Source organism: Notolabrus celidotus, chromosome 15 (genome assembly GCF_009762535.1).
Source record: "Notolabrus celidotus isolate fNotCel1 chromosome 15, fNotCel1.pri, whole genome shotgun sequence".
Classification (NCBI taxonomy): Eukaryota; Metazoa; Chordata; class Actinopteri; order Labriformes; family Labridae; genus Notolabrus; species Notolabrus celidotus.
Genome location: NC_048286.1, coordinates 3,789,273 through 3,803,610, shown reverse-complemented (window position 1 = coordinate 3,803,610; position 14,338 = coordinate 3,789,273). Strand labels below are relative to the sequence as shown.

At 40.1% G+C, this 14,338-nt stretch overlaps 2 protein-coding genes across 2 annotated transcripts; both read left to right on the top strand.

Moving 5' to 3' along the window:
* Nucleotides 1–29: 29 nt before the first annotated feature.
* On the top strand, nucleotides 30–3,514 carry LOC117827429 (tripartite motif-containing protein 16-like). Its single transcript, XM_034704041.1, has one exon. The coding sequence runs from the start codon at nucleotides 193–195 to the stop codon at nucleotides 1,870–1,872; it is 1,680 nt and encodes a 559-aa protein (XP_034559932.1). The 5' UTR covers nucleotides 30–192; the 3' UTR covers nucleotides 1,873–3,514.
* Nucleotides 3,515–6,816: 3,302 nt separating this feature from the next.
* On the top strand, nucleotides 6,817–8,813 carry LOC117826717 (tripartite motif-containing protein 16-like). The gene has a single exon (XM_034702989.1). It carries the CDS (start codon nucleotides 6,828–6,830, stop codon nucleotides 8,508–8,510), a length of 1,683 nt encoding a protein of 560 aa, XP_034558880.1. The 5' UTR covers nucleotides 6,817–6,827; the 3' UTR covers nucleotides 8,511–8,813.
* The last annotated feature ends 5,525 nt before the right edge of the window (nucleotides 8,814–14,338 follow it).

Sequence of the window (14,338 nt, the reverse complement as noted above, 5' to 3'; positions counted from 1 at the left end):
TCAAACACAGCCAGCTCCACTCTGAGCAAACACTTCCTGGTTCCCTCCCCTTTAGATCTACAGTTTCAAGATGGGTGGAACGAACAAGAGCTGACATTCAGAGCTCAGACACATGACATGTAGATCAGAGCTCACACTAGATTCATTTCTGAGGAATTGAAACTCAGTCAGTCACTGTCTCTGAGAGTTGAAATGGCACAGAAAGGAGTTCAGCCGTACCGAGAAAACCTCTCTTGTTGCATCTGTCTGGATCTACTGAAGGATCCGGTGACTGTTCCCTGTGGACACAGCTACTGCATGAACTGTATTAAAACCCACTGGGATACAGATGATGAGGAGAGAGACTACAGCTGCCCTCAGTGTAGGCAGACCTTCACACCGAGGCCTGTCCTGGGGAAAAACACCATGATAGCAAGTATAGTGGAGGAGCTGAAGAAGACTGGACTCCAAGCTGCTCCTGCTGATCACTGCTATGCTGGACCTGGAGATGTGACCTGTGACGTCTGCACCGGGTGGAAACTGAGAGCCAGTAAGTCCTGTCTGCAGTGTCTGGCTTCTTACTGTGAGAAACACCTTCAGCCTCATCTTGAAGCAGCTCCATTCAAGAAACACAAGCTGGTGGAGCCCTCCAAGAAGCTCCAGGAGAATGTCTGCTCTCGTCATGATGAGGTGATGAAGATGTTCTGCCGTACTGATCAGCAGTCTATCTGTTATCTCTGCTCTGTGGAGGAACATAAAGGCCACGACACAGTCTCAGCTGCAGCAGAAAGGACTAAGAGGCAGAGAGGGCTCAAGGGGAGTCGACTAAACATCCAGCAGAGAATCCAGGACAGAGAGAAAGATGTGAAGCTGCTTCAACAGGAGGTGGAGGCTATCAATGGCTCCGCTGATAAAGCAGTGCAGCGCGGTGAGAAGATATTCACTGAGCTGATCCGTCTCATGGAGAAAAGACGCTCTGATGTGAAGCAGCAGGTCAGATCCCAGCAGGAAACTGAAGTGAGTCGAGTCAAAGAGCTTCAGGAGAAGCTGGAGCAGGAGATCACTGAGCTGAAGAGGAGAGACGCTGAGCTGCAGAAGCTGGCACACACAGAGGACCACAACCAGTTTCTACAGGACTACCCCTCACTGTCAGCACCCAGTGGATCTACACACTCATCCAGCATCAAGATCCGTCCTCTGAGGTACTTTGAGGATGTGACAGCGGCTGTGTCAGGAGTCAGAGATCAACTACAGGACGTTCTGAGAGAGGGATGGACAAACATCTCAGAGACAGTGACTGAAGTGGATGCTTTACTGTCACAACCACAACCAGAGCCCAAGACCAGAGCTGAGTTCTTAAGATACTCATGTGACATCACACTGGATCCAAACACAGCAAACACACATCTGTTATTATCTGATGGGAACAGAAAAGCAACATTAATGGAACAACGTGAGTCTTATTCTAGTCACCCAGACAGATTCACAGATCATCGTCAGGTCCTGAGTAGAGAGAGTCTGACTGGACGTTGTTACTGGGAGGTGGAGTGGAGGGGAGGAGTTTGTTTAGCAGTCGCATACAAGAATATCAGCAGAGCAGAGAGCTCAAATGAATGTGTGTTTGGATACAATGACAAATCTTGGTCTTTAGATTGTTCCAAAAAGAGTTGTCACTTTTGGTTCAACAATGTCCAAACTCCTGTCTCAGGTCCTCGGTCCTCCAGAGTAGGAGTGTATCTGGATCACAGAGCAGGTACTCTGTCCTTCTACAGCGTCTCTAAAACCATGACTCTCCTCCACAGAGTCCAGACCACGTTCACTCAGCCTCTACATGCTGGACTCTGGATTTACTGGTCTTTTGGATCCACAGCTAAATTGTGTAGCGGGAAATAGACAGAAGTCATTTCAGGGACAGTGGGTTCACTTCTGTGTTTGAATTCTTCAACTTGATTTTTATTCCTGTTTGTTGCTGAGAGCTGATTGCTGTCAGCTGTCAATCAAACTTGGTGGGCGGGACTTTGACATCTTCTCCTTTGTTGTGTAAATGTTTGAGTTTGTTGAAGTTACACTTCTTCCTGTGTCTGTTTAGCCATGGAGGCTTTCACTGCTCATGATGATTTCTGTTCACCTGAACTGACATTTCTCTGCATGAAAATATCAACTTGTCTCTGCTCTAGATGTTGGCTGATTATTTGTATTGATGCATTTTTATGCTGTTGTTTCTGATCTGATTCATGAATCTGAAGAGAGGAAACAGCAGACCTTTCATTATTGTACGTATTTTGTTTTGGCACTTTGTACATTTGTAGAAATTCTATCATCACATTTAGAGAAATTTGTTTGGCAGAATATATTATGCTGTTAAGGGTAAAAAAAAATCTCTTCTTTCCTCTTTTTCTTGAGAATAGTGTAAATAAGTTGACACTCATGTTGCTGGGTTTGTTTGTGGGTTGATGTTTTTTTGGTAATTCTGAGATCAAAGCCATATTTGTAGAAATTCTATAATCACATTTAAAGACATTTGTTTGGTAGAATACATTTAGTGTGAAGAAAAAAAAAAGTTTGACAATCTCTTTTTTCCTATTTTTGACCTGTATCCTGAATGCAGCATCACAATAGCTGACTTGAGTATAGTGAGGAGGTGGTGACATGATCATAATAATATAAAATAATGTGATAGTGATATGTAGGAGGACGGTTTTGTCTCAGAATTCCAAGGTCAAAGCTGGAATTCTGTTCTGAGATTAATCCAAGAATTCTGGAATCAAAGCCCAAATTTGGGATCAAAACTGAAATTTTGAGATCACAGCCAGAATTCTGGGATCAAAGCTGGAATGCTTAAATCAAAGCAGGAATTCTGATATCATAGCAAGAAGTCTGGGATCAAATGCAGAAATCTAAGTTAAAAAACAGAATTCTGGGATCAAAAGCACAGATTTTATGTTAAAGCTGGAATTTTGAAATCAAAGCCATATTTGTCTAAATTCTATCATCACATTTAGAGACATTTATTTGGCAGAATAAATTGTGTTTCTAATAAAAAATGTTAGACAATTTCTTTTGTTTCCTTTTTTTCAAATGTGTCTTTGATGCAGCATCACAAAAGCTACCTTGAGTATAGTGAGGAGGTGGTGACATGATGATAATAATATAAAAATAATGTATTAATCATGTGATAGTGATATGTTGGAAGACGTTTTTTCTCAGAATTCCAAGATCAAACCCAGAACTCTGACATCAAAGTCTGAATTTTGGGATCAAAACAGAAATTTCGCTATTACAGTCAGAATTCTGGGATCAAAGCCAGAATTCTGGGATCAAAGCCAGAATTCTGGGATCAAAGCCAGAATTCTGGGACCAAAGCCAGAATTCTGTGACTAAAGCCAGAATTCTAAGATCAAAGCCGGAATTCTAAGATCAAAGCCGGAACTCTGAGATCAAAGCCATATTTGTAGAGATTCTATCATCACATTTATAGAAATTTGTTTGGCAGAATAAATTTGGTGTAAAGAAAAAAAAATGTTGTTTGACAATCTCTTTTTTGCCTATTTTTGACTTGTGTCCTGAATGCAGCATCACAATAGCTGATGTGAGAATAGTGTGGATGAGGTGACACTAAAGATATGTGACCAAACCACGAGGCCAAAGAAAAAGAGGAGTGATTCAGTAAAAGCTCAATAAACAGACGTTAAGGTACTATCAGTGTGAAAGTATGAGTTTCTTTGATTTATAGCCTAAAGCACTTTTCATACAAGTGAAATAATAATAAAAAACTTTTGAAATTAAAATATTAAAAAGACCACAATAATAAATGAAAATAAGACAGTGTGTGAGGCGATGAAACACACTAAGATTTAAACTTAATAAAAGTCAATAAAGTCACATAAGATAAGAAAAATTAAACTCAGTTAGAAGCGAGACTAAAAAGGTCGGTCTTGAGTTTTTAAAAAAAGTCACCCATCACAATAGCTGATGGAAAATTGGTTTGGATGAGGTGACGTTAATGTGAAGGACGATTTTGATGTTATCCATCCATAACTCTTTTCAGCCACTAGGGGGCAGCAGAAGCAAGGTGTGAAACAACACTGACACATTCTAAAAGTTAAACCAACTTTGTTCCTGTGTTCAAACAGCTGCTTGAAAACAGTGTGTCTTAGGGATGTGTTTTATATCAGGGGTTCAAACGTGTTTGACTGATATCTCACAGTTACAGCAGAATAAATCAGAGTACTATTACACGTTGTCTGATACGCACTTTATGATCACTTTTATTGATTTATGCACCAAAGAGCAGAAACACAAGATGTTAGGGTGAATAAAGATGAGTTATTGATTTAAAGACGATTTATTGATTTAAAGATGTTTTTTATTTAAAGATGAATTATTGATTTAAAGATGAATTTTGTGTACAGCTTCAATAAATAGTCCCTCCTATTCCCCGCTTTCATGTCATCAGTATTCTTCTCAGCCTCCCTGAGGATCCACTTTACATTAAAAGGAACATTTTCATGCACAGTAAATCAGAATCAGAAGCAAAAATATGACTTTTTGTGCTTTTCAGATCTTTTTCAGGCATCAGATTATTCTAGAGGTGTCACGTTGAGTCTTCTCTTGTTCATTATTGATATGTTGCACTTTTAGTTCACATTAATAAGTTATTAAATTCAAAAATATGTCAAACGTTCAGCAGCAGCAGGATTGTGGTGATAAAGGGAAGCGTTGCCATCTGGTGGATCTTCACTGTCATCAGGACCAACTGAAATGAAATGAAAGCCTTTATGAGGATCAGACATGATCTCAAATATCTGTTCTACACTTACAGGACCAAGTTTTCAAATCAAGTCCAGCTTGACAAAAGAGCAAAGAAGGGAAACAGGTGATAGATTGAAAGAGATCTGTTGGACTGAAGGAGAGTGGGAATGAAATGTGACTCTGACAACAAAGTTAATTTCCAAAGCATCTGTTCTGATAAGAGTTTATCACATAAGTCACAAAGGAGGTATAAAAGTTATAATTTTTGGTCATGTTTGTGTAACCTATTTAAAAATGGCTTCTGTATTACCCCATATTTTCACTATAATAGCTTATTGGCTCATTAATCCGTCACTCACAGTTTTTTATTATCATTATTATTATTATTATTATTATTATTATTATTATTATTATTATTATTTGTTTTTAATTATTTCTATTATGATTATTTATTTATTTTCATTATTATTCTTGTTCGTGTTATCATTATTATTTTTGTTTTTTTATTCTCATTGTTATTATTATTATTATTATTATTATTATTGTTATTGTTATTACTATTTTTTTATTATTACTATTTTTTTATTATTACTATTTTTATTATTATCATTATTATCATTATTATTATTATTATTATTATTATTATTATTATCATTGTAGGGTAAACAGCCTGAGGGATGTTACTCGTGACTGGACTTTAGGCTTGTACTTCGATGCAGATCTTTTGGCTCAGAACGAACAGGCTTTTTGGCTCCTGATCGGCTCATCATAGTTCTGTTTACGTTAAGCACTCTTTTGTGACCAAAACGTCCCCCGGCGTCCCACCTCAGTCTAGACATAGTGTCACCAACATTAGTCAGGTAACGCCAAAATGACACTGGAAACTGAATGCATCAGGAGTTATTCTTCAAGTTACTCGTCATTCTTAAAATTCACATACTAAATTAAGTTACCTACAGCTGATGAACAATGAACTGAAGTGTGCCGTGCTTCACCTTTACATAACAACACAGTGAATGACTCGTTGCGTGACATTTTCCAAGTAGACTTTCAGCCTCGTCTTACTCTCCTGAAGCTTCAGTGTTCAGCTTTAGAGAGGAGGGAGGGAGGGAGAGTAGACCGCTCTCTCCACAGTTTTGAATTTGGACTGCAGTACCCATTTATAAACACTAGGTGTCACCAACACACTGCTCCTGTAAAGAGACATGCTGAGCTGAAAAACTGGCTTCTGCAACAGGAAAAGGCACTGCTCAAACAATTCAGTCCCTGTAGGTGCATGATCCCACAGACTACTAAAATAAGAGAGAAGAAATGACTTTTTGTGAGCTGGTTAGAGGTATAACAGTACACAAAATTAAGATTTGGTTCAGTATGCAGTTTTGAAAGTTCGGTTTTGTATATTTTCTTTAGGGTAAGGGAAAAATGTAGCATATGAAATATATTTTCCTTCATTAGGAACTGAAAGAAGTTTTATACATGGTCTGAAGTACAGTACATCTCTGAGAGGGAAAAGTGGAGCAACATCCTGACCTGCAATCTTGAGAGTGACTCCAAGCTGCTGATCTCTACAAAATTATTTAAATCAGAAGCGGTCGTGATAACAGCAACAATGTTCAAAGTTGGGACATTTATGTTTGAGGTGTGTGACTGAAAAACCTGAGCATACAGAACCACCTGTTCATGACACATTAACCCTTATTTGAAGCATTTTAGTGTGCACATTGAAAAGGCTGCCTGTGAAGTAAATGCTGTAAACTGTTAATGCAAATGGACATCATTAATTATTAAAACATGGAGTCAGTGTGGCTGCTCAGTCTTCAGCTATCAGGGCAACTGCGGCCGGCAATATTTGTCTCAAAGCGCTCCTCTTCCTGAATCAGAGCTGGATAACCCCTCCCTCTTCTCCCTGCTCTCAAACACAGCCAGCTCCACTCTGAGCAAATACTTCCTGGTTCCCTCCCCTCTCTACAGTTTGAAGATGGGTGGACAAACAAGAGCTGACAGGCCCAATTCACTACAATGACCGGCATTAAGTAGATCAGAGCTCAGACTAGAAGGAAGTGATAGTCAGTCAGTCACTGTTACTGAGAGTTGAAATGGCGCAGAAAGGAGTTCAGCCGGACCGAGAAACCTTCGCTTGTTCGATCTGTCTGGACCTACCGAAGGATCCGGTGACTGTTCCCTGTGGACACAGCTACTGCATGAACTGTATTAAAACCCACTGGGATAAAGAGGATGAGAAGAGAGACTACAGCTGCCCTCAGTGTAGGCAGACCTTCACACCGAGGCCTGTCCTGGGGAAAAACACCATGTTAGCAGATTTAGTGGAGGAGCTGAAGAAGACTGGACTCCAAGCTGCTCCTGCTGATCACTGCTATGCTGGACCTGAAGATGTGGCCTGTGATGTCTGCACCGGGAGGAAACTGAGAGCCTGTAAGTCCTGTCTGCTCTGTTTGATCTCTTTTTGTGAGAAACACCTTCAGCCTCATCTTCAAACTCCGGCCTATAAGAAACACAAGCTGGTGGAGCCCTCCAAGAAGCTCCAGGACAACGTCTGCTCTCGTCATGATGAGGTGATGAAGATGTTCTGCCGTACTGATCAGCAGTCTATCTGTTATCTCTGCTCTGTGGACGAACATAAAGGCCACGACACAGTCTCAGCTGCAGCAGAAAGGACTGAGAGGCAGAGAGAGCTCGAGGGGACTCGACTAAACATCCAGCAGAGAATCCAGGACAGAGAGAAAGATGTGAAGCTGTTTCAACAGGAGGTGGAGGTTATCAACGGCTCCGCTGATAAAGCAGTGGAGCACAGTGAGGAGATGTTCACTGAGCTGATCCGTCTCATGGAGAAAAGACGCTCTGATGTGAAGCAGCAGGTCAGATCCCAGCAGGAAACTGAAGTGAGTCGAGTCAAAGAGCTTCAGGAGAAGCTGGAGCAGGAGATCACTGAGCTGAAGAGGAGAGATGCTGAGCTGCAGAAGCTGTCACACACAGAGGACCACAACCAGTTTCTACAGGACTACCCCTCACTGTCAGCACTCAGTGGATCTACACACTCATCCAGCATCAAGACCCGTCCTCTGAGGTACTTTGAGGATGTGACAGCGGCTGTGTCAGGAGTCAGAGATAAACTACAGGACACTCTGAGAGAGGGATGGACAAACATCTCACAGACAGTGACTGAAGTGGATGTTTTACTGTCACAACTAAGACCAGAACCAGAGCCCCAGACCAGAGCTGAGTTCTTAAGATACTCACGTGACATCACACTGGATCCAAACACTGTACACAATGACCTATTGTTGTCAAAAGAGAACCGAGAGATAAGATTTAGTGGAGAGGGGTCTTATCCCAACCACCCAGACAGATTCACTGATGAATGGCAGGTCCTGAGTAGAGAGAGTCTGACTGGACGTTGTTACTGGGAGGTGGAGTGGCACGGGGAAGAAACTTATATAGCAGTCGCATACAAGAACATCAGTAGAGAAGGGATCTCAGAAGAGTGTAGATTTGGATACAATGACAAATCTTGGGCTTTATTTTGTTACCGTACCTACAGCTATGGTTTTTGGCACAACAATATTGAAACTCCCATCCCAGCTGATGGGTCCTCCAGGATAGGAGTGTACTTGGATCACGAAGCAGGTATTCTGTCCTTCTACGCCGTCTCTGAAACCATGACTCTCCTCCACAGAGTCCAGACCACATTCACTCAGCCTCTACATGCTGGAATACGAGTTGAATTCCATTATTCGTATGTTGCTGAGTTTGTAAACTGAAATAGACAGACTTTTAAAGGGACAGTAGGTTCTGTTCTGTGTTGTTAATATTCAATTTCTTCTGTTTCCATCTGGTACTGGGAGCTGATGTTTTTGCATGCCTTTACAGATATCCTGTGTAACATTATGGTCAGTGATTTTAACATCTTGTCAATGTTGTGTTGATTTTTGAATGACATTAGTTCACACATTTACAGAAATTTAATTAAGAGAGCAACACCAGTATGCCTGCTGCTGTGGATGTGCCAGACTCCAGCTGCTGCACCCATTACTATCTGCCTCACCACTATCATCTCTCTCTCTCTTCATCTCCCTCTATCCCTCTCTCCAAAACAGTCTCAGCAGATGTGTGTCTAACATGAGTCTGGTCCTGCTGGAGGTTTCTGCCTGTTAAAGGAAGTTTGTCCTTGCCACTGTAACTTGCTAAATGCTGCAAAGTGCTCTGCTCATGGTGGATTAAGATGAGATCAGACTGAGTCCTGTCTGTAAGATGGGACTGGATCTTATCCTGTCTTGATGTTGGGTTTTTGTTAATAATAGAACATAGAGTACGGTCTAGACCTGCTCTGTTTGTTAAAGCACCTTGAGATGACGTGTGTTGTGATGTGGCACTATATAAATAAAGATTGATTGATTGAAATATTCTGTTTTTGCTTTATGTCTGCATTTATGTCCATATTCACATTCACTTTGTTAATGTTGCTTTCTCTGTCTCTCTTGCCCTGTCTGAGGGTTATATTGTATGTTTTATTATTGAATTAACAAATACTGAGTGCCTCTATGTTTGTTTGTTTTTGTAGAAGAACACATATTGATAACATAAGGATTAAATCAAATAACAAACTCATTATTGGCATATCCATAACTGTATTCCAGACCCAGGTATGTCATAGAAAAAGCAAGTCTTTATAATGTGTAGCGACTACAAAGAGCCAAAGCCGCTTAGAGGCTGATGTTGGGCTTAGTAAAGTGTCTGAGGCGCTAACATCAAAAGTCACTGATGTACAAAAAAGTTGTATTAATGAAAAATGATAATCAACCCATGATAAAGTGCAAAAACAGATGATTCAAGTGATCAAAGCAAAAAGCGAAAATAGCAGTCAACAAAAAGTACGGAGACCAAACAGAAGAAAACAGGTGACCCACATGAACAGAATATCCCTGCCCTAACACATGACCCTAAATTACCTAATTTACTGACCCCACAATAAACCATAATGTAAACAAACAACAAAAATAACACCACACTATACAAACAATAAACTACCCATAAACTGCAAAATACGATACTGTAAACACTCAAATCCTTCATGGCTCCTACATAAATGATGAACTCACAAAATGTTTTTGAACTGCTGTAGACTAAAATGCTTTGATCTGAAAAATTAGAGACATAAACAGCAAACATTTATTTTAGTTTTTAATAAACATCAGAAAAACATGAGTGTCATAACAGGTAAAATCTTCTACAGCAGAAAATTCACATTTAAACAGAAGAAACTGATTTTTGTCATAAGAAATGAAATGAATCCCTTTTTCCATAATACAGTTTCACACTAATGGGTTTAAAAATGTACAGCAGAATATAAATGTCTTTGGTGCTCAAAATGTTCTTGTGGAGGACTTTTAACACCATATTATGGCATTAATAAAAGCATAATAATCAGGATAACTGGTATTTTGTACAATAAGTTGGACCATCCTTGTACTTGTTTCACAGCTGAATGAAAATAAGACATCAATCAGGACACTCCTGGAATTCTGAAGTAAAACTCTAACAACATGCAACCCACATCGATGTCTTTATTTTCTGTTAGCTTAGCCACAGCTGTAGAGGAATGTGGAGGGCAGTCATTTTTTGTTTCATCAAGATTGTATAAAAAATATAATCAAAGTAAAAAAGAGACAATGGGATTACAGAGGATGACAGTAATGTGTATCGTAAAACAATAACCTGAGGACATGTTAGAATTGCTTCAGCAGTGTAAAGAAGCGAGTAGTAATGCACATCACATAAAATCACATAAACTATGGATAGTACATAAAGCAGGGAATTCTACATCCAAAGAGAATAAAGTAGGTTAACAAAAAGGTAGATAACAAATGTAAAACATGATTAAAAAAATAAATATGTAATCTGTGTAATTGTCTGTGTGAACAACTCTTTGCACAAAAAAGTCCTCATTGTCAGCATATTTATATTAACTATCGAACTGAGCAGTGTTGACCAGAGCAGAGCTGTGTTGGAGTTGGATCAGCTTATCTCCAAACTTTTGACGCTCAGAAAGCAAGAAGTGTTTTGGTTTGTAGTATCAAATATAATCCTAAAACTTTCATTAACCAAAAGAACATCATTGGATTGACATATTAAATCCTAAACCTTTTAGAGAAGAGAGGTTTTGAAGTATGGATTCAAACTGTACAACACAGGAGTATTAAGTGTAAGTGAGACAGCGCCAATACCTACACTTAATGACTAGACCTTAGTATTAGGAATCATAGAAATCAATAGAACAATGCACAAAATAATCCCCAGCTCAAAGCTTCATAATATATACACAACCAGTCAAAAGTTTGGACACACCTTCTCTAAAATAGAAAACACATTTTGGTTTGTTTAACACTTTTTGGTTAATTAAAGAATTCCATATATGTTCTCTTCATAGTTTAGATGTCTTTGGTATTAATCTACAGTGTGTCAAATATTTAAAATAAATACAAACCCTTGAATGAGAAGGTGTGTCCAAACTTTAGACTGGTAGTGTGTCAGGCCCCAAGTGAGGAAACTTTATATAAAATTCCAATTCCCCCCAAAAAGGGACGATGGGAATATTGTTAAAAAAACAATTAGGTGGTTTGCAAATCATTAGAAACTATACATTTTTAAAAATAGTACAAATTTGCTTTTCAAATGTCAAAAAGGAAATAGTAATATTTTATTGCATATTCAAATTTTTACCTACATTTTTGGATGCAGTAAAGTAGTGATCTTGAGCCTTTGCAGTGCTTCCTAATGCAGTCATGTCTGTTTTAAATACATTACAGCCTGATATCAGTCAGTGAGTGTGTCTTTTTGGCCACCTCCCTTTTTTACAGATATTTTCACAGATTTTCTTTGTAAGCCCCTTTTCTACCCTTTCATAATATTGACCAATTTTTTTTTCTATCTTGTATTTCAAGAAAAATCCCTTTTTTTCAGTTTTATTGTTGAAACAAGCGTTCCTTTGTCTTATATACCCCTATGTCAGTGTTAACATTTAATATGTTGTTTTGCACTAATTTCAATTAAATATAGGCTTCAAAGGATTTTCAAATTTCAAACTCTGTTACAACAATCAGCTCTCAGCAAAAAAAACATTCATGAAATAAGAGTTGAATTTAATTTCACCCACCTTTCCTTAAATTACTTCTTAATCTCTTGGTTTGCAAAACTCAGCCGTGGATCCGGCGAACCAGTAAATCCAGAGTCCAGCATACAGAGGCTGAGTGAATGTGGTCTGGACTCTGTGGAGGAGAGTCATGGTTTCATTGATGCTGTAGAAGGACAGAATACCTGCTCTGCGGTCCAGGTACACTCCTACTCTGGAGGACTGAGGAGCTGAGATAAGAGTGCTGACATTGTTGAACCAGAAGTTACAAATGTTGTTGTAACAATGTACCGCCCAAGACTTGTCATTCCGTCCAAGTCCACATTCAATTGAGTCCCCTGCTCTGCTTATATTCTTGCATGCAACAGCTACATATACCCCTCTTCCTTTCCACTCCACCTCCCAGTAGCAACGTCCAGTCAGACTCTCTCTACTCAGGACCTGACTCCAATCAGTGAATCTGTCTGGGTGTTTGGAATAAGACTGTTCTGTTGTTTTCAATGTTACTTTTCTGTTCCCATCAGATAATATCAGCTTTGTGTGTGCTGTGTTTGGATCCAGTACAATGTCACATGAGTATCTTAAGAACTCAGCTCTGGTCTTGGGCTCTGGTTCTGCTGCCGGTAGTGACAGTAAAACATCCACTTCGGTCACTGTCTGTGAGATGTTTGTCCATCCCTCTCTCAGAAGTTCCTGTAGTTTATCTCTGAGTTGTGAAACAGCCGTCGTCACATCCTCAAAGTACCACAGAGAACGGGTCTTGATGCTGGATGCGTATGTAGGTTCACTGAGTCCTGACACTGAGGGGTAATAGTTTAGAAACTGGTTGTGGTCCTCTGTGTGTGACAGCTTCTGCAGGTCAGCGTCTTTCCTCTTCAGCTCAGTGATCTCCTGCTCCAGCTTCTCCTGAAGCTCTTTGACTCGACTCACTTCAGTTTCCTGCTGGGATCTGACCTGCTGCTTCACATCAGAGCGTCTTTTAAAATAGAGACGGATCATCTCGTTGAACATCTCTTCACTTTGCTCCACTGCTTGATCAGCGGAGCCATTGATAGCCTCCACCTCCTGTTGAAGCAGCTTCACTTTTTTCTGTCCGTCCTGGATTCTCTGCTGGATGTTTAGTCGAGTCCCCTCGAGCTCTCTCTGCCTCTCAGTCCTTTCTGCTGCAACTGAGACTGTGTCGTGGCCTTTATGGCCTTTCATTACACAGAGATAACAGATAATCTGGTGATCAGTACGGCAGAACATCTTCATCACCTGATTATGACGAGAGCAGATGTTATCCTGGAGCTTCTTGGAGGGCTTCACCAGCTTGTGTTTCTTGAAAGCAGGGGATTCAAAATGAGGCTGAAGGTCTTCCTGGCAGTAGGATACCATACACTGCATACAGGTCCTGTGGGCTTTCCGTTTTCTCCCAGTGCAGACGTCACAGGCCACATCTCCGTTTCTAGCATAGCAGTGATCAGCAGCAGCCTCTTGTCCAGTCTGCTTTAGGTCCTCCACTAGAAGTGATAAAACTGCACTTTTCTCCAGGACAGGCCTCTGTGTGAAGGTCTGCTTACACTGGGGGCAGCTGTGTAGTGTTGCCTCTTCCTCTTTGTCCCAGTGGGCTCCAATGCAGCTCATGCAGTAGCTGTGTCCACATGGAATTGTCACTGGGACCTTCAGTATGTCAGAGCACATTGGACAAGAGATTTTCTCCCTGTCCAGTTCAACTCCTTTCTCAGACATAATGTGTCGGAGTGAATGTGTCCTTTCAGTCCTTGAACACAAAAAAACCCCTTGGTGCAGCCCAAATCTAGTCCTTGTGTTTTTATTCCAGGTTGTAGTGCTACACTCAGTGCAGAGTGCTGGTGAGCTCTCACTGTGTCACATGTGGAACACCGCCTTTTCATGAGCTGCATACCAGAGAAGGGGGAGGGGACAGGAAAGTGTCTCCATAGGCTGAGAGAGAGGCCGGGAGGGGCTGTTATTGTGATTCATCTTAGCAGGATGTGCTTGGCTTGCATGCTGTTATCCACTGTGCAGAGGGTTTGTTTTGAAACAGTCCTTTTAAACTTTTTTTACTTATCTCATTTCATAACCAGATAGTTAGTACTTCTGTGCTGCACTTCTTGGATATATCTTTTAGATATTTCATGCAAGGGTTGCATCTTTATTTACAGGTGCACAAAACTAACAAAGACTGAATCAAATTTAAGGAAACAAGTGATTTTGTGCCCTTGCAAGAGCACAAAATCACCACTCCTGAATAGTTTCAATCAGTAAATCAAATTATAGATACATTATGTAGTATTATACAAAGTAAAACACAGGCTGGAAAAGTTTTAGTCTTTAGGAAAGTGTACTTCAAGGCACCTTTCTTGACACCAGGTATATCTGAAAATCAGGAAGCACACAAAATATCTGAGCAACTGCATAAACAAAGTCTCCTGATGCAATATTACAATCCACCACAGT